This window comes from Artemia franciscana, chromosome 11 (assembly GCF_032884065.1).
Source record: "Artemia franciscana chromosome 11, ASM3288406v1, whole genome shotgun sequence".
In the NCBI taxonomy this organism is placed as follows: Eukaryota; Metazoa; Arthropoda; class Branchiopoda; order Anostraca; family Artemiidae; genus Artemia; species Artemia franciscana.
This window is the reverse complement of record NC_088873.1, coordinates 2,331,162-2,351,630: the sequence shown is the minus strand read 5'-3', so window position 1 is coordinate 2,351,630 and position 20,469 is coordinate 2,331,162. Positions and strand designations below refer to the sequence as shown.

The following is a 20,469-nucleotide window of genomic DNA, read 5'->3' as shown; positions in this document are numbered from 1 at the left end:
AATTCTCCCAGGCATAGATTAAGCTATTAAGTTTTGTGTCTTAAATGAAATTGTTAGCAAAATGAATTATTTTATAGAGGTTTTTACAATTCAGGCTGTAAATATGGGTTTGAAACTTAAGTTTTGAATAAATTAAGATGAAGAGTTAATGTTGTGTAACAAGAAAACTGACCAAAAGGATATATTCACTTACTAGGTAGTATTATTGATAAGGATGGTGGATGCCGTGAAGAACTGCAAGTGTGACGTTAAAATCGAGAAAAACCTACATCATTCACAACACTTAGCTTTTTTAATTGACAAATGCGACAGTTGCGGCTTGGGCATAACGGAAATCACATGATTATGCGGTCTTTTTATGTGACAGACTGGAGGTGAAATTATAATAAGTGGACTAAACACGAGACGTTACCGTGGATGGGTAGACGAATGTCGAAACCAGCACTGCCAACACGGTACAATCGTACTGTTTTGGTACAATTCAGATGTACTGGTACAGTAGGGTACATATAGAAATTTTGTTGGTACAATACAAACTTTCCGGTACATTTTGATTTTACTTGCAAAGACTAAGATATTAACTCCAAGCGTTCAGTTCTGTTGAGCAATGCCGAAGCGTTGAACAGATATTTTTTAACAATACCGACAGTTATGAACTTTGTTATCAAACGCCAAAATGTTCAACGCCTTTAGACTCGATTGTTTATAAAAAGTAATGCATTATCAAAGTAGTGTGTTCAAAGTAAAATATTAGAAATAAAATTAAGAAAATCAAATGAAAATTCTTCACTCAATATTTTTAATCTAAATTTTAGATACCAAAAACCAATATATTCGACACCTTTATACTTCATAACTGTAAAAAATTATTTTTTCTAAAATTTTTAAGATTCTAAAAGTCATAGAATCTTAACGAAAATCACACCATCAGATTCAGCATATCAGACAATCCTACTGCAGAAGTTTTTAGCTCCTACTTACAAAATGTGGAATTTTGTACCTTTTTCCAGAAGACAGATCACGGATGCGTGTTTATTTGTTTTTGTTTTGTTTCTTTTTTCCAGGGGTGATTGTATCGTTCCAGTGGTCCTAGAACATTGCGAGAGGGCCCATCCTAACTGAAATTAAAAGTTCTAGTAACCTTTTTAAGCGACCAAAACATTGGAGGGCACCTGGGCCCCCTCTCACGCACATTTTCCCCCAAGGTCACTGGATCAAAATTTTGAGATAGCCATTCTGTTCAGCCTAGTCAAAAACCTAATAACTGTGTCTTTGGGGGATGACTTAATCCACTACAATCCCCGGGGGAGGGGCTGCAAGTTGCAGACTTTGACCACTGTTTACATATTAACTGAAAGTAAGGAGCGACATTCAAAACTTAAAACGAACAGAAATTACTTCGCATATGAAAAGGGCTGCTTCCTCATCGACGCCCCACTCTTTACGCTAAAGTTTGACTCTTTCTACTAACTCTTCTTTTTAAAACAGTAAAACACTGGCTCGATTGTATGTGAAATATGTCGCCCACTTAAAACTGTCAGTATTTGAAGAGTATGGAAAGAGAGAAAAGCACGAAAAGAAAGAAGAGAGAAAGAAAGAAAAGAGATAAGTAAGAAAAAGTATGTTTATTCACCTTGCTTGTACATTCGAAGGTTTATTCAAAGCCCAATAATGTACAAACAGCTAAAGCTACAGTTAAAAAGAGAAATCCCTGAATCCTTTGATAACATGTACATTTTTATATAGCTTGATTCAAAGCTAAATAATGTACAAATAGCTAAGTCTAATGTCAAAACGAGTAGGCTATATCTACAGAAAGCCATGCTACTATTCTATCCACAAACTGACGTCAATTGAAACCGTAAAGTAATTCGGAAGACAAGTCCATGTCCCAACCCGTGTCCTCATTTTGAATAATTCCTTCCACTTCACTTCCGTCCGTTTACAGATCTTTATTGAACAATATTATACCTGGGCTTTAGTCTACCTTGAATCTTGTATTATTTTATTTTCTTAAGCTACTTAATTATCTAGTCAGAGCATTTTCCTTTTTGATCACTTACCCAATGAGTAAAAAAAAAGATAGAGAATACGGCATTAGACTTTACAATCCCTACCGGGAGTGCTGATCTCCGTTTCTTGGCCCTTCAGCCAGGAAGTGCAATGAGGGGTTGGGGGCCAACCATCCTGTGCTTTCGCACACCCTCCCTGTTTACCTTCGCCAGATTTCCCAAGGTACCCATTTAGAGCTGGGTCGACTCTGGCTGAGCTTACAGAGTCACGCCACTGACCCATGTCCCAAACTAAATAATTGGGTACATTAGGATTCGAACCTTCGCCCTCTCAGTCAAAGGATCCTGAAACCAGGGCATTAATCCACTCAGCCAGGACGGCTCAGAAAGAGTACTGGAAACTAAAAAGAGAGGAAACTCAAATCCACCTATATAAAAAAATCAAATCCACCCAGCGTTCCCAGGCAAAGTCATATTGATAAGTTGTCTTATGCTATACTCAAAAGTGGATCTTGCACAGTAAGTACAGGAAATAGATGTAGTGCTGCAGGGATTGGATAATTCGAACAAATATTTCTTCAAAAACTGTGACGGCAATCTTAATATTTATAGTCCTTTAGATCCTTAATATTTGCTACACGGACAGGAGGTAGATTTTGTGCTGCATAAATTGGATAATATGAAGCGATTTTTCTTCTAAAACTGTACATGGCGATCCCTAACATTTTTATTTAGCTCAAGGCTACCTTACACAAGCTGTCACCTATCATGAGCTGATTTTTGTAGGTCCATCTTACGATATGGCGAAGGTTGCTGAAAGATGTTCCTTATTGAAATAGCAATAAAATCAAATAACAATGGGACCAACGATAACCTATTAATCATAAAGAATAAGGAAAAGACAATGACAATGACAAGAATGTATTAAAAATCTCATTTGAAGACATAATTATAGCAAAATTTGGTTGATCAATGAAATTAAAGTAAAATAGAAAAGAAAATCATTCAGTTTTTTGTTTCTTATTCTGAACATCGTCACCTACTGGACTTGATGATCTTTTACGATCACTCGCATTTTCATCAGGATCTGTATGTTGATCCATTGAATTTTCTTCCGTATAGTTAGTATCATTTGTACTACTATCATGGAGTATGTCCTTCAAATGTACTACTACCTCACCCTCTTGTGATGCTTGCGACTGCTCAGGAATAGGACTTGTTTTTTCTTCACTGGGAGGAGGAGGATCTTTGAAGAGTTGAACTATAATGGCGGTCATATTGTCACATCCGGTTCCATCACCATGGGTATTTGGCGCAATACAAGAATCAAAAAGACTTTCACAAATTTTAGACATAGAGGCTTCACCTTTTTGTATTCTCTCTCTGACGAAGTCTACTGCTTCCTAAAAAAATATTCAGTTTAGACCAATGTTGTCACCCATCGTGCTAAGGTACCATTCGTAGTACTTTTTATTGGCTATGGTAATTTTTTTATGTGTATTTATTCTGGCCAAATTGACTGTTTTTTTTTTTTTTTTACAACACAACGTATTTCACTGGTGTAGAGCGTAAATTTAGCTTCTATATCAGCCTTTTTGGGTGATTACGGTAGCTCTAAAATCAGCTATAAAAAGTACAAATCAACGCGTGAGACATTTACAAGGGAGTACCTGAAATAAAAATATGAAACACATTCATAATTTTGAGATAACAGAATTTGAAAAATAAGGCTTGGCCATAATTCATATAGTTTTTTTTTCTTCAAAAATATTTTGCGAATAGTCTCCAGCCCAAATAAAGAATGTCCTAATCTGGGAAAACGATGTCCTAAGATAAGAAATTAAATACATAAAAGTAAAGAAAAAATTATATATTTAATCCCAAAGGAGATATTGAACCAAATTTAGAAACGACTGAATTGGAAGTTTCTCTTTAATAGTATAGCAGAATAAACAACATACAGAAATACAAGGGTGATCTTACAAAACAAGACCTCAATAAGTTATTATATCATGTCTATTAAATTGATACCTTTTCTAAAACTAATTTCATTCGTCAAAAAAAAGTTTCAAACACATCTCTTCTTTAGTAAGAGTTTAGCTAAGAATAACAGGGAGCTTACTTTGTATATAATTATAATAATAATAATAATAATAATAATAAAAAAAAAAAAAAAAAAAAAAAAAAAAAAAAAAAAAAAAAAAAAAAAAAAACATGTGGCGACTATAAGACTTTTCTGGCTTAATATTTCTCACAAAAGAACCATCCAGCTTAATAGAAGGCGGAGATACTGTCAAACGTCCTTTTGTTTGGTTCAAAATTCCATGGATTGTCCCCAGCAACAATTTCATGTTCCAAAAATAACAACAAAATAAGAAGAAAAGAAGAAAACGGCATAGTAGTAGCCCAGCCTTGAGGAACAAGTCAGTGAACATTTGTGTGCATGTAGAGGGCGCAGCAGCCCTAAAAAGCGTCCTTTAGCCCTTGTTTTCAATTCTCCATGAGATTTCCTAAAGATAAATATACAGACTTTAAACTTGAGCTTAAAGAGCAGAGAAGGGGAGGGGAATGACAGCTCAGATGACAGAGACGGTAGGCCCACAAATTTAGATAAATTTATAAATATGATATTAAGAAAAAAAATCGGTTGCTTTTTACGCAAATAGTTGCCCCGCCCCCCACTGCTTCAGGAAAGAATTTTAATCTAAGAACAGCGTCATAAAATCCCTCTGGAACTGAAGGAGTTGTGCATTCATATTTGCTTCAAGTCAGGCGCGGCCAGCCCAAATTATTTTTAGGGCCATTTTGGAATGTGTCATAACTTCAGAATCCGTATTTACACTGAATATCGGTATAAATATATATGGAGCGGAAAATTGAAGCATAATTAGTTACTATGCCAGTATTTACGATTTTTTTTGTGCAAACATAGACAATATAATTATGATGATACTGAAGGTACATTGTGTCACAATGAGAAAAGGAATAAAAGAAAATAGTTTCCGTTATCCAATTTAGCTTTATAGATTATAGTTCTGATTTTCTGGAATCACACAATTCCTGTATAGAATATTTTATATACATTTTTTTTAAAATGAAAGTAAAGGACTACATTAAAACTAAAGAGGAACAGATGATATTCTGCATTCACATTACTGAAAGTATTTTATAGTTCTGCAAATATAACCAGTTGGTAACCACAATCGTTTTTACCAATTCGTAACCCAATTCAACTGATTTACTAACTTACCAATGCACTACCAACATATTGGTAACCAAATGCCTTTCAGAGCATTTGATGCGTTATACCTCGTAAATACAGCACGAGAGGTATACCATATAAGTCTGGCTGAATATTGTATCCTACTGTGTCATGTTTTATTATATGTAATATATCCATTTCAATTTGTTTTATTTTATGCAGGGCAATCGAGAAGAATTTTTGGACCCCTAGTATGTGAGCAGTCATAATCTTAATAAAGAGTGGGTTAGTTTTATATAATAAATAAGTCAACACTGAAGTCTTCTCAACCAGAAACTATTGTGTTATGTGATGACCTTCACAGTTTCCTGTGAAGCACAAGGGGAAAAACTTGATGCTGATAGTCTGCAGGTTATGTAACAGCCGAGTTTTGAACACATAATCTCCTTTCGACTCACAGGTAAAGGGCTATTATTTTTTGCAAATGTCTTTCTACAACCATTATTTCTGCACGTATTCTTGTTCTTGCAAGTTTGAACAAATTAAGTTTATGATGTGGTATAACAACATTGACGAAGAAAAAAAAGAAGCAAAACCAGGCCTATCAAAAATACTTACCACTATCGTAATACGATTTTATTTTAAGTGACAGAAATTTTATGAAGATTAAGAATGCGAAAAAATTGGCGCTGCTGGAATCGCCGATAGGGACCATTTTCTGCTATTTTTGCACGTTAATTTGAATTAAAGGGGGTACCTTTGCCGATAAATTTATGTTGTTGTATTTTTGTACTAATCGCGGCCTATAAAGGCTTTCGGCCTAAATAAATATCATATAATACAAGCAAGGAAAGCAACTTCAAAAGGAGAATTATTGCCTTCCTCACTCTCATCTACCTGGAACTGCCATGACTGATATTTTCAGCATAATATTTATCAACACTAAAAGCCTTAACAGGCCATGCCTAATATAAAAGTATAACAACATAAATATAAAACAAATACAAACCCTTAAACTTAAATCAAATTTCGTAAAATGGTCCATTGGGGCCATAACTACAACACCAATTTTTCCATATTCTTAATCATCGTAAAACTTCTATCACTTAATATTATATCTACCCATTCCCTCTTGTATTCCAAATCGGAAAAATTTTATCACTCACATCGTTAATTCCTTAAATGTTGAAATTTTTTTTAATGAAGCTGACTTTCGTCAAATGTTGCCTAACAACGGTTACTTTATGGCATTTGGTTTCAAGCTTTCGATTTAAAAGATTGTTTGGCAGCATCTTTCTTGGTTAACTTTCCATTAAACAAAATCAGAAAAACCAATTCTGCTAGTCTGATACACACGACTTACCTGGGATGTCATCGAGTTCCAAATACCATCGCACGCCAATATAACAAACTCATCCAAATCAGGATCAAGCTCTTTGTGAAGAACATCAGGAAGTGCTGTGATCATCTGCTCCTCTTGACTCAAAGTTTTGTTCCGTTTATATCCATGATCACCTGAAAATGTGGAGGATGCAGGCACGCAGTATATAACAAGATAGCTAAGAGCAAAATATTTAATTTGAACAAAATATTATTCAATATCTACCAATAAAATTGCATATGTCGGCAACTCTCGGCCAATCAATAATCTTCAGCTTTGAAAAAAAATTTCTGAGACTGTACAAAGGGTACTTGAAGGCTGGTACCAAAAGATTCTTATTAAACATTCAGTAGATTTCATTAAAATGGTGACGATTTTATACATAGTTTGGTAAGTTTGTCCTGTTCTACATACGGCTGGGGGGAAGGTCTCTTTGAGTTTTGTGTTGGACAAAGAAACAAAATATCATTTCTTCAGTCCTCATAAAAAAGTATACGCTACGGTTTTACTAACTATTTATGCTTGTCTTATGCTTTTGTCCAAATGCTGTCGAAAAGCTTTTAGGCTAATATTAAATAAAGTTTTATGAACCTAAATTTTAGATAAAAACCAATAAAGAGATCCCAGGGTCATGAAATTCGAGCGTTGCAAAAATATAAAGCAAACAATTTCCTTCTCGTGGTTTTAGAATCCTGGCTTTCAGGTTTGCAGTGTTATATCCATTTTGTCTGTAACCATAGAAAAGACCGCTGACTTCAATTTAGCGGTTTCGGCATTAAGGTAAGTAGCTACTCGTTAGGGATTTCTTTGGGTTTGAGTATTATAGCTACATGTCACAAAAGTGGTACTAATAGGTAAGGATGCTCCCAGCATTTTTTTTAGGAGGTGGGGGGGGATCTTTAAAACACGTCAAAAATTTGTTTATATGGATTTTTGTCATTTTTTTATTGTACAAGTCAGAGCAAAATTCAGAGAGGGAGGTCAAAACCGATAATACACTCTTCCCCCCCACCTGGATACGACCTTGCTATTAGGACACTTATACCAGCACATAAAGTTTTATTTACTTTATGCAGAACTCCCGACCTGAGAGCGGAAATGGATTTCAATAAAAACACAATTAGACATTTTGAACGTTCCTTTGTATACTAAATGAATTTTATCAGCTTAACCCTTTCTTTGGCCAGGGACACCAAGTAAAAAAAATTCTTGTTTCTTGTTTAAATTTTGAGCCCTCAACTACCAAAATTAAATAACTGCATATGAAAGTCTTTTTCTTAAAAAATTGATTTTAAGATTTTTTCTAATTTTTTAAGTTAATATAGATACTTAATTTTCAATCTAACCAACTCAAACAGGAATTAAATTGTCACTGTCTTTGGTACTCCAATGATAATAGAAACAAATAAGTGGAATAGGACGTATGCAACAAGGGGTCGCAAATAACAGTTCCCTATGTCGGCTGGACAACTGTAGTATCGACACAATGAAATGTCTCAATTGTTTCTAATATATTTGTCGAAAAAAGAGAAAAAAAACGACACTTTTTGTGAAGAATTTTGGCCGTCTCCTGTCCCCAAAAGCTAAATTAGTAAACGAAAGCTACAGACCCCACTAAATATTCGAGAAACTACAAAGTCATAATAATAACTTTCTATTCATTAACTATGAATGGGTTTGAAGAACTCTCACAAGACCGGCTAACGGCAAATAATGCAAAACAGCCCTGTGCATTGTACATTTATACCCAAATAACATTTTGCAATTATATAATTTTCCTGGAGAGGGTATTTACAAGGTATTTGGTCACAAATGCACGACACTCAAGACTGTTTTGTATTGCGACTAGGCGTAATCCCTCCCCTCCCTTCCCCTGTGGAAAATTCACCCCACATGTAAAATTAAGCAGCTAGAGAGAAATTATAACAAATAAAAATAATGAACAAAAGAAGAAATTTTGGAATATTGTAGCCTACCTATATTCAAAATACGGACAGAATATATGGTGCACATGTAAAACATCATATACTGTTTTTTTTTCATTTTTATTTATTTTAATTCGTTTTCGTGTTTTGGGGGGATGAGTTATCATTTTAGGGTAAGACAAAGGATAAATAAATTTAAAAGTGCAAAATTATTGGTAACAGTAAATAATTTGCCTTGTGATAGTGCATCTAGAGAACAGGTTAGGATTAAGAAATACGAACTTGATCCGGTACCGATCAGAAGCGTCACTGGCCAAAATGTTAGGGGGGGGGGACTGACTTAACCGACATTTTTATCAGCCTATTTCCCTAAGTAAAGGCCCTATTTAAGCCAAATATCATATAACGGCTAAAAAAGCTGTAGCTTTGAAGTTGCATTTACCTCTGACAAATTGCCAATGTTTCAATTTTTAACAACGAATAGCGTTGTTAAACCTAAGTATCTAATTTGCTGATTTATTTTCACAGTTCAGCATGGCAACACCAACGAAAATGTAATAGTGTCCTCGAAAATTCATAATTGGAAACCCCATTTCCCCAAGTAAAAGCCACATTTAAGTCAAATATCATAAAACGGCTAAAAAAGCTGTAGCTTTGAAGTTGCAGTTACCTCTGACAAATTGCCAATGTTTCAATTTTTACCAACGAATAGCGTTGTTAAACCTAAGTATCTAACTTGCTGATTTATTTTCACAGTTCAGCATGGCAACACCAACGAAAATGTGATATTGTCCTCGAAAATTCATAATTCGAAACCCCATTTCCCCAAGTAAAAGCCACATTTAAGTCAAATATCATAAAACGGCTAAAAAAGCTGTAGCTTTGAAGTTGCAGTTACCTCTGACAAATTGCCAATGTTTCAATTTTTACCAACGAATAGCGTTGTTAAACCTAAGTACCCAATTTGCTGATTTATTTTCACAGTTCGACATGGCAACACCAACAGAAATGTACTATTGTCCTCGAAAATTCATAATTCGAAACTTCAGAAAATCTCGATTTTCGAGTATGAATAGACCCAAGACGTGTTCAAGGGGCAAGAGGTGGTTTTATTTTAATGTGTTCGATACTTTAAAAAGAAAAATTGGTTGAAACAACCAAAAACAAAATATTAGAAAACCTTGGTATTCAGAAAACAACCAAAAAACAAAACCGTAGAAAACCTCGGTTTTCGGAAATAAATAGACCTTAGAAGTGTCCAAGGGGCATTGAATGTTTTCACTTTAATGTCCTTGGTACTCTATGCAGATAGTAGAATTCTGTTTTCTTTACACTGCCCTATATTTGAAGCACTTGAGAGACAAGGACGGAGTATTTTATAGTAAGCTAAAAAAAGGAGCAAAAACTTTAAACTGAATTCTTTTACACATTAGTTTTCACTTTTATTAATTTCTCTAAAAACGAGATATTGGTACTGTCCAATAAATCTAATAATTTCCTTAGAAACTAATCAATTGAACCATCAAAAGTAAAATATTAGAAACCCTTGGTTTTCAGGAATGAATAAACCCAAGATATGTTCAATGGACAAGAGATGTTTCTATTTTATGTACTTGGTACTATGGAACATAATAGTAAGCTTTATTGCTTCTGGAGGTTCAAAAGAAAATGAAAAGGTAAAAACCTACCAATAGCACGAGACAAATTAAGGCCACCATTGACACGCCCTTCAGCTGTAACACTGCCACCAGCTTTCTTAATTCTTGTTTGCTCTCGATCATCCTCTGGCTTGTGATCTTCACTTAAGTCTATGGCTTTGCCACCTCGACATAGAACAGCTCTTGAATCACCTGCATTGGCAACGTAGATGTTCTGGCCACTTAATAGTGCCACTACAGCTGTGCAGCCACTGTCGTTACCAGGCTAATAAAACGAATCTAATCAATAGTATATCCTCAAAATAGCATTTACTTCGAAAATTCAAAACTGTCAATAAGGTGAGATACGACAAAATGAAGAAAACATATAACCAAAAAAACGACAATTAAGAAAACATATAACCAAAAAAGAAATGATGAAAACATATAGCCAAAAAAAGAAAATGAAGAAAAAGAGCCCATATTCCAAACTTATAATTTTGTTTAATTGCCCTATAATAGTAATTGGTTATTTTCATACACTCTATAAAAAAAAAAAAAAAAAAAAAAAAAAAAAAAAAAAAAAAAAAAAAAAAAAAAAAAAAAAAAAAAAAAAATAGAAGAAATCCGTTTAATGATATATGTAGATACACCAAAGGCGTAAAAACAGCTAATCAAGCACGGTTAGCTCAGTTGGTAGAACATTTGATCGACAAGACTATTATTCACAGGGTTGTGGATTTGAGCCTAGGGATTGATGTTTTTTTTGTAAGTATAAGGTACATATAGAGAGATGTTCTTTTTTTGGGTTAAAGTAGCGTCTATCAAATAAAAAATAGACATTAGACTATTTTTCACGCACGCATAGACAAGAAGATTCAAATAATTTTTGTATGTCTGTTTTGTTTCTTTTTTATACTTTTGGCCCGACAGGCTTTGCTACTAGTATGCTATTTTTGTAGAGGCTGAGATGCAAGATATTCGGATTGTGCACAGATATAAGGGCTTCTTCGAGTCAAGGTCTTAATTTTTCATCAAGAGAAACCTTAGAATTAATGGTTCTCATCTTATATTTTAGGGATGAATGTTCTTAAAGCTTGGAAATGCCTTAAACTGTGATTAAGTAGCCACCATACAACTTTCATTAGACTGTTATGAGGGTGGAGGGGTCCACTAGTACTCAAATATTTTTATTCTCGTCTAAATATCTGATTAATAAATAGATTTTACATACTTCCTTTGAAATTGGAAATCTTTGTTTGGAATTCAAACCCATTGCCCCCTAATGCACAAGGACATATCATATGATACCAAAAGAAGCACATTCACAAAAAAAAAAATAAAGACTGACACTAAACGGTGATAAAGAGAAAATTTAAGACGAATAACCAACTTCGGAAAGATGAAATTAATGCTAATAAACGTGTAGAGTATCCCTAGTCTGCACCCAGCTGTTTTGATGAATAATAATACTAAAATTTCACCTCATAAATAATACAAACAAGAGGGAAGATCATCCTTGTGCGACTAGTTTAGCGGTGTCTAGCCCTGTCCTGAAAAGGCTATGAAAAGAACCGCTGCAACTGCTGATTTCACTCTTATATGTACCTACTTATGTTGGCTAGCCTGTAATTTACTCCTAATTCATTTACTAAATCTACATTTTGAGCTAACCTTGGTCGAATATACAAACTCTCGCATTGTCACCAAACAGATGGCACCAGCATTACACAATACGTGTCTTATCTTACACAAAAAAATGAAAAAAATCGAAAAAAGTTTTCTTAACAGCTCGTCCATTTTTGTCTATTAAGGTAATCATCTAAGAAAGATCAAATAGCGCTTTACAGATAATGAAATTCAATTTTGACTGTTTCCAACGAAGACGTCCAAAAATTATTGCAGGGAAGTTGAAATATTTTAGAACTCAAATAGAAAGCATGGGTTGGGTATGGCACAGACATTCGTCTTTGAATAGTTATAAAATATGTACACTGTGACAACTCTTTGCGTTGTATAGTCGTGGGGAGACTCGGCCAGAGCACGGCAATTAACAAATCGAAATAGTTCACCTAAAAATGCAAAGCTCAATAAGTGTAAAGCTAATATGTGTAGGTATTAGTCAAATTTTGAGATCCTTTGAGGTCGTTCGATACCTTAAAGAATCACCCTACTCGTCCATTACAAGCTTTTCTAGTTTGTGCGGACAAACTATAATGAATTAGTTGGGCGGTCTTGCCATAACTTGTATAGCTAAGATAAGAGATCCGAATAAACGACAGATAACTAAAAGTATGACTGTTGACACATCTAAGATCCCTTATCAATTTATATCAAAATCTCTTCCGGAGCTCTCTGAGGTGCTGAGAAATTTTGCTAGAAGAACCATTTATCTTTGAGACTGTCAGCCGACGCTACGACTCTTAAAATGACAGTGTTGGTATCAAAGATCTTTAACAGATTGTCTCAACCGGCAACTTTTCTGATATTTTTTTAGTTTATATTTACGTTCACATTTACGTTTTGAGATCCTTTGAGGTCGTTCGATACCTTAAAGAATCACCCTATCTCGTCCATTACAAGCTTTTTTAGTTTGTGCGGGCAAACTATAATGAATTAGTTGGGCTGTCTCGCCATAGCTTGTATAGCTAAGATAAGAGATCCGGATAAACGACCGATAACTAAAAGCCGACACCTACTTTCCTAAAAATCTTAGAAAAACCATTTAAGTTCTCCAGTTTTGAGCCAGAAATAAAAATATTCAGATTTAATGAAATTAACATTAGTAAAAAGTGTAAACTTTGTTTTTTGATTGAACAGCGTGGAATTTTCTCTTTAAATTTCTAGAAAGGGCAGTCCCTAAACATATTCTAGTATACCCGCTACAAAAACATTAAAAATCAGCTTAAAAGAAGTCTCACTGAACAATTTGACAGCCTTTGAAGTTTCCTGTTGTGCTAACTGCCTTTGCGGACATGGGACGTACATTATTTATGCTGTATATACATTGATTAGACGGCGTTTCGCTTAACAATTGGCAAGAGATTATAGGTTTTCTGTGTTTTAAACTAGCCTCTATTTAGCTTTTCGAACTGTTGACACATCAAAGATCCCTTATCAATTTATACCGAAATCTCTTCGGGAGCTCTCTGGGGTGCTGAGAAATTTTGATAGAAGAACCCTTTGTCTTTGAGACTGTCAGCCGACGCTACGACTCAAAATGACAGTGTTGGTATCGAAGATTCTTAACAGATTGTCTCAACCAATAACCGTTCCCACATTTGTTCAGAATAACATTCACTGGACTAAGGAAACTGAACAAAGCCTAAAGCTTGCAATGGTTGCAGAAAGTGGAGCACAGCTTTGTCAGAGCAGGTTTTTTATCCGGATTCTGCTCAGGTAACCATTCATAGAAATAAGGAAAAGACGCAAGCATAAAGTCGGCAATGGTTACAGAAAGTGGAGCACAAAAAAAATTACAAAACATGAAAACCAATTTTTGCCCTACATTCCTAGCCAGAGAAATCATCCTAACCTTTCTACATTTACAAAACACACATCCCTCACCATATTCACTAGCCATCTTCATCAAACCTACACTCTCTGTATGATTCCTTCCGCCACTCACTCAATTCTTCTAACTCACACAACATATGACTTACACTCTCATCCATACCTCACACACAGGGCAGAAGTAAGGAATGTCCTGCCATTGCCTCCAGGATTTCTCGTTACTATAGACTGCCATTGAATTACTTGTTGTTAAAGACCCAGAATGATGATGCTACTACTACTAATAACAATTCATTCATACACCAAGCTGCCTAAGGTCAACTCAGCCACCCCTACTTCTCCCCCATCCCAAACTATTCAAAGCTCTTCTTTCCTCTCTCACGACCTCTTCCCACTCCCTTAAGGGATAACAACCTGCTTTTCGTTTGACTCATGATGGACGTCCGAAAAGAATGAACTTTGGCAATGTGTCATCCTTAATCCGCAAAATGTGTCCTACCCATCTCAATCTTTCTCTCATCACATTTTTTGTACCGCTTAGTGTTTGAAATAAGGTCAGTGAAAGAGGTACCCAAAACTATACGTAGACTATTGCTCTGGGAAACATGTAACAAATCCTCCTCCGCCTTCCGAAGCTTCCACATTTCATCACCAAACTTGACCACTGTCATCACTGCAGCTTTAAAAATTCCAATCTTGGTTCGTAGACTTATCTTCCAAACCTTTTTCGACTGTGAAAAACCACCCATGGGCATTGGCTATACTTCTGTAACATCTTCACTGCATCCACCATCTTTATTAACAATATTGTGCAAGTAAGTGAAGCCATCCTCTTGATCTTCTCGCTACCCAGCATCGTCTCTTCACCTTCGTTTATTCCTAGTCTAATTGACACACTCTTTTTAACAATAAAGTTTTTCAATTGGTTTTTCAATAGTTTTTAGTCCGTAAAGTACAATAAGAACTATATCCAAAACACATAGATTTTGAAAATACTTAATTGAATGTATATGTAATGCATTGTGTACCACGAACGCTGGCTTTATCGGTAAATTTGTCAGTTAGTATCTCTTCTGGTTATATTAAATGAAAAAAAAAATCAACTGAAAGTAGAGAGCAGCATTAAAATTGAAACGAATAGAATTAGTCTCTATATGATGGGGACTGACCTTCCTCAATCCTTGCTCTATAGACTAAAGTCAAGTTCTTTAAAAATACATCTCGTTAAAATTGAACGGACTTTATGTTTAAACCTATTACATAAAGCTGAATATCAATGTGTCCAAAATACAAATACAATATCAAAAATTTTCCATAATTTACACGAAAAGGAAGAAAATATTCCAAACTTAGCCAAAAGTTTTTCTTCATGAACTGAAAAAAAAAATATTGAAAAAATCACAAAAAAACGTGAAGAGTAAACAAAGTGAAACCGGAGTGTCAACCCAAATAATTAAACTTCCATTCGATATAAGGTCCACATAATCCTACCATGTATCCTTGAACAGAGGGTTCTGTAACATATTCTAACCAATCATAGGAATCTAACCCTCCCCAAATGAATATACTGACATAATTCCAATCACTGAAAAGAAGAACTTTTCTTATTAATTTGCTGATTTTCAGAAACAAAATGGGTACACAAAAACAATCTTTTATACTAAAAGGTTAATAATCACAACAAAAATGCCCTATAGTGATATAGTCTAGAAATATAGTCTATAATGTCGTCTAGACAAACTTCTTTTTTCTAACTCGAAAAGTTTTTCTACTAACCTCATGTTTCATGCAATCAAGAAAGGCCGTATCTTCCTCCTCTTCTACGGATTCCGGCTCTTCTTCCTCTTCTTCATCAACTGTTTCGTATTCATCGCTATCTTCTTCTTCCGATCCTCCGTTAACGGCATCATCTGAACTGTGATCGCTTTCATCTTTTCCTGCGTCAAAATCGGCATCACTCTCGTCGGATTCACTCTCATCGGCGTTACCGTTAGAATTTGACACTTCAGTTACTGATTTGTACAGCTCTTTGGCTTTACGTGGGGAAACTCTTACGGGAAGCTATAAAAAAAAACGAAAAACAAATTACGTTGCCTTGAAACCTGCATTTGATATTCAAATAAGAGTTAAAAGTAACGATAAACTTAGACGTGACGAAAACGAAGAAGACATTATAATACATGTAAAGCTGCGTTTGCAAAATATTGACGGGAATTAATAGCAATAATATGGGAGTTACTAAGGAGCTAGGAGTTACTAGGGACTTAAAATGATCCTTCATATTACAGACGTAAGTTTTTTCGTTACGTCTCATACTAAGATTGTAACATTTAGTGTTGGGACTCATACAAGTGCCTCCCTTCATATCGAAACGGTTACCTTTATACTTCAACGCCATTTTGTTCTAGCATACATTCAGCATAGTCATAAGACAACAAAAGCAATCATCTACAGAAACCTTAAGGTCAAAATAAACAAATACAAATACTTTCTAGCTTCCGCAATAAATTCCACTCAAGTATTCATTTTTCATCAGATATATTCATTGATGACACGATCATTAAGAAAAAAACAAGACATAGGAGCTAATATCGGACTTGTGACGAGGCCGGAAGAGGCAAGAGCTCATATGGTATGAGCTCTAGCAAAATTCTGAGAATCAATAGATGGACTTAAAGAAAATCAGAGGGTTAATGCCGGTCGGGATTTGAAATAAAAGCTCTGAGTCATGGGGTCCTTCTAAATATCGAAATTCATTAAGATCCGATCACCCACTGGTAAGTTATAAATACCTCATTTTTTCTAATTTTTCCCCTCCCTTCAGCCCTCCAGATGGTCGAATCGGGGAAAACGACTTTACCAAGTCAAATTGTGTAGCTCCCTGACAAGTCTACCAATTTTCATCGTCCTAGCACGCCCTGAAGCACCAAACTCACCAAAGCACTGAACCCCACCCCCTAACTCCCCCAAAGAGAGCGGGTCTAGTACGGTTATGTCAATCACGTATCTACGACATTTGCTTATTCTATCCACCAACTTTCATCTCAATTTCTCCACTCTAAGCGTTTCCCAAGATTTCCGGTTTCCCCCTCCAACTGCCCTCAATGTCAACAGATCTAGTCAGGATTTGAAATAAGAGCTCTGAGACATGAGTTCCTTCTAAATATCAAATTTCATTAAGATCCGATCATCCACTCGTAAGTTATAAATACCTCATTTTTTCTAATTTTTCCCCTCCCTTCAGCCCTCCAGATGGTCGAATCGGGGAAAACGACTTTATCAAGTCAAATTGTGTAGCTCCCTGACAAGTCTACCAATTTTCATCGTCCTAGCACGCCCAGAAGCACCAAACTCGCCAAAGCACTGAACCCCACCCCCTAACTCCCCCAAAGAGAGCGGATCTAGTACTGTTATGTCAATCACGTATCTACGACATTTGCTTATTCTATCCACCAAGTTTCATCCCAATTTCTCCACTCTAGGCGTTTTCCATGATTTCCGGTTTCCCCCTCCAACTGCCCTCGATGTCAACAGATCTGGTCGGGATTTGAAATCAGAGCTCTGAGACATGAGTTCCTTCTAAATATCAAATTTCATTAAGATCCGGTCACTTAAGTAAAAAAAAACTCAATTTTTCTGATTTTCCAAATTAACCCCCCCCCCCCCAGCTCCCCCAAAGAGAGCAGATCCGTTCCAATGATGTCAATCACGTATCTATAACTTGTGCTTATTCTTTCCATCAAGTTTCATCCCGATCTCTCCACTCTAAGCGTTTTCCAAGATTTCCGGTTTCCAATATTTCTGTTTCCCCCCTTCAAACCCCTATGTCCCCGAATCGGATTCAAATTGAAAATGAAAAAAAAATTGCTCTACCCCCAAATCCCTTACATTTTGGGTTGTCTTATCGTTTGGTAAACTTTAGGTCTTACGCAGGAAAATAAAACTCAACGTGAAATATCCTAAAGAGATAACTTAGCGACAAGCATTATTGCTTACCGTTTGATGTATTAATAAATAAATAAAAATAAAAATGAAAAGGGCATTGAAAAGGAGTACCTTATCCACCTTGACAATTGGCTGTAAGTCCATCACTTCATCTTGTCCAATGTCAGTTGACGTTTTCGTGGAAATTTTGCTCTTTCCTTTGCCCTTGCCTTTACCCTTTATAGACGGTGTTTGAGGCAAATTGACGTCTGAGCCTTCAGAGCTAGTATCTTTTTCTTTTTCGAGTGTTCCATTGACTTTAGTAACTTCCACTGTTTCTTCTTTACATGATTCTTGAGCTTCACTCTTTTCATCATCGCCTTTCGATTTTGCCTCCTCTTTTTCTTCAAAAAAACAAAAACAAATAAAAAACAAGGTAAGTCGTGCACTTTCCTCCTTTTAGCTAAAATACAGTACAACATGCTTAATGTTAATAAACAAATACAAAGTTGGAACAATAGGGAGAATCTTTTCAAGACAATGGAAATCGATTTTCACTGTCTTGGAAAGATTTTTCCTCTTGTTTCAACTTTGTAATTGTTTGTTCTGGAAAGGCAGTGTGGTCTTCGTCGCTATAATGTTAATAAGGAAGAAAATAGATCAAAAGTTAGATTAGGACACTTTCTTTTCCAAAAAAAAAAAAAAACAAACTGTAAGGCTTGAACAAGATTGCGGGCCTTTTTGACTGAAAAACCAGATTCTTGCAACAAAATTTTGATGTTAGCGAAGTTTATAAGACTGAATCATCAAGTTATTAACTCTAGAACAGGAAAATTTATAAGCCTCCAATTAAATACCCACGCACAAGCACCATCTACAATCCAAAATACAATCTTGCTCTCTAGCAAATTCTTTCAATTTCCAGTTAGGATTATGAGCTTAACATCCAGATTGCCAGTGGAATAACGCATTCTTCAATCCAGTAAAACTTATCATTACGATCAAAGAGTATAGGTAACTTATGAGAGTGGGAACTAGTGCTAGTGCCGACAAAAAAAAACAAAAAAAAAAAAAAAAAAAAAAAAAAAAAACTGCCGACGTCATCTAGCAAGTGTCAACAGAGTCAAACTCTGTAATCATTTTTTTTGTCAGGAACTGAGATAAGACAGCTATAATTACCCTCAATTTATTAATTACGCTAATTAAATTAATTATTCTTATTACTACACAGAAAAAAAGCCAAGTGTCGTAAAAAACTAGATGGCAATGATTATTTTTTTTTGTTGAAACTAGCGCCAGTTTCCACTCAAGTTACCCATGCTTTTTGGTTTAGATTATAAATTCACAATCTGTTTAGTCAGCGAAAGAGAGCTTTGATATTCGATCCACAAACGTCGTTTGAAATACATCATCGACAACATTTTTCATCACATAGTTTAATTAAATCGGATTTCTATTTTTGGTCACCCGGAAAAATAGTTTTGTATTCATATGATTAAGTACCCATATAAACAGCCAGGTACATAGGAATTTATCTCAGACTGGAGGCAAATTTATCAACACTTCTAGACTGTGTATTATTTATTCTGGTTAATAAACATCCGTGAAACAGTTCATCGTGTAAACTTTTCTTTCTTAGTGTACGGTACATTTGCACATATAGAAGAGTGCATGTTTTCTCGTTTAATTTTCATGCCATTAAATGAATAAAAAAAAACAAAAAACATCAAAATCAGAAATTCTAGAAAAAAAAAATCGGAACTAGTGTTACGAACTCGGGACCTCCAGTCTTATTGTCCAAAAATTTCTGAGAGATGCAGGAATCTAGCTTAGGTTGTCGAAAGATAACATGAAGTTCTATTGGTATTCAAAGCTATATGATTTCTAAAAAGTTAAGCTTCGAATCTAGGGTATTTTATTTTGACAAAATAATAGGGAATTCGCAGAATCAAAGCTTCAAAACAGAAAAAACCATAGAAGGAATTCTATTTTTAGAAAGCCAATACTAGCTTTCAGAGATCTGTCTGGCCGCACTTCGCATGCAAGTAGAATAGGGTGGAGTGGACAAAACTGATTTTTTTCTGAGGACAGCTTAGGGAAAAATTTACTCGTCTTTAATCTCAACATCATTCGGTCATTTTTAAGGACAAAACTTACTAATTTCTCTCTAAACTTGCTTTTAATTACCAACCCTACCTTTTGTTTACTTACCTTCAGAGTTACTGGTTTGCCCTTCACCTGAGGACGATTCTCCCTCTTCTGTGTCTCCCTGGCTAGTAAAGGACGAAGGTCTTTTTGGCCTCAAAGCAGGCGATGAAGGCTTCCTTTTACTCTGTCCTTTCAAGCTGTGTATTCTTCCTTTGGGTAAAGTTATGTCTTCTTTCTTAGGTTCATCCTCTTTTCCTTTCGGCTTATATTTCTTTAACAGTTCATCTAGGGACATTGTCGCCTCTTGATACAGTTCAGATACCTGTGCATAAAAAACAGATAAATAACACATAAATAAAAATAATAAGTAAAGTTTGTCAAATTATCTTGAAACCATCCACGGAAAAAGCCATAAAAAATAGAAATGACGTAGAGCATGTTCTTTTCTTAGGTCTGGAGAAAATTAATATTTTCTATTTCGCCCTCTCCCCCCCCCCCCACAACAGCAAACTCGAAGAACCTATTACCACTCCGCTTAACTTATCGTTTCACTTTTCAAAATATAAAACTTGTCATCTTTTAATCAAATCTAGTGACTAGTGACTCTAGTGACTATGACTAGTGACTATATCTCTCTTATGAGAAAAACTAGTTTGCCTTCAGGCAAGATTTTGACTAGCATTCTGTATTCTTCAGGGTAGAAGTTCAAGTCCTGGTGTCCCTGATT

The 20,469-nt window shown here is 35.3% G+C and overlaps 2 protein-coding genes across 2 annotated transcripts in view; one reads left to right on the top strand and one right to left on the bottom strand.

The window, feature by feature from the left end:
• The window catches only part of LOC136032680 (carbohydrate sulfotransferase 11-like), an 83,308-nt gene extending 76,725 nt beyond the window's left edge, over nt 1-6,583 (top strand). The window contains exon 4 of the mRNA XM_065712976.1: nt 5,437-6,583. Within this exon, the coding sequence (XP_065569048.1) occupies nt 5,437-5,466 (30 nt within the window). The 3' untranslated portion in view covers nt 5,467-6,583. The remainder of the gene's footprint in view (nt 1-5,436) is intronic.
• LOC136032679 (protein phosphatase 1G-like) overlaps nt 2,918-20,469 on the bottom strand; it is a 38,007-nt gene continuing 20,455 nt past the window's right edge. The window contains exons 4-9 of the mRNA XM_065712974.1: nt 19,806-20,064; nt 17,727-17,998; nt 15,447-15,731; nt 10,209-10,443; nt 6,578-6,729; nt 2,918-3,415 (exon numbers count right to left, since the gene is read on the bottom strand). Coding sequence (XP_065569046.1) covers nt 3,014-3,415; nt 6,578-6,729; nt 10,209-10,443; nt 15,447-15,731; nt 17,727-17,998; nt 19,806-20,064 — 1,605 coding nt within the window. The 3' untranslated portion in view covers nt 2,918-3,013. The remainder of the gene's footprint in view (nt 3,416-6,577; nt 6,730-10,208; nt 10,444-15,446; nt 15,732-17,726; nt 17,999-19,805; nt 20,065-20,469) is intronic.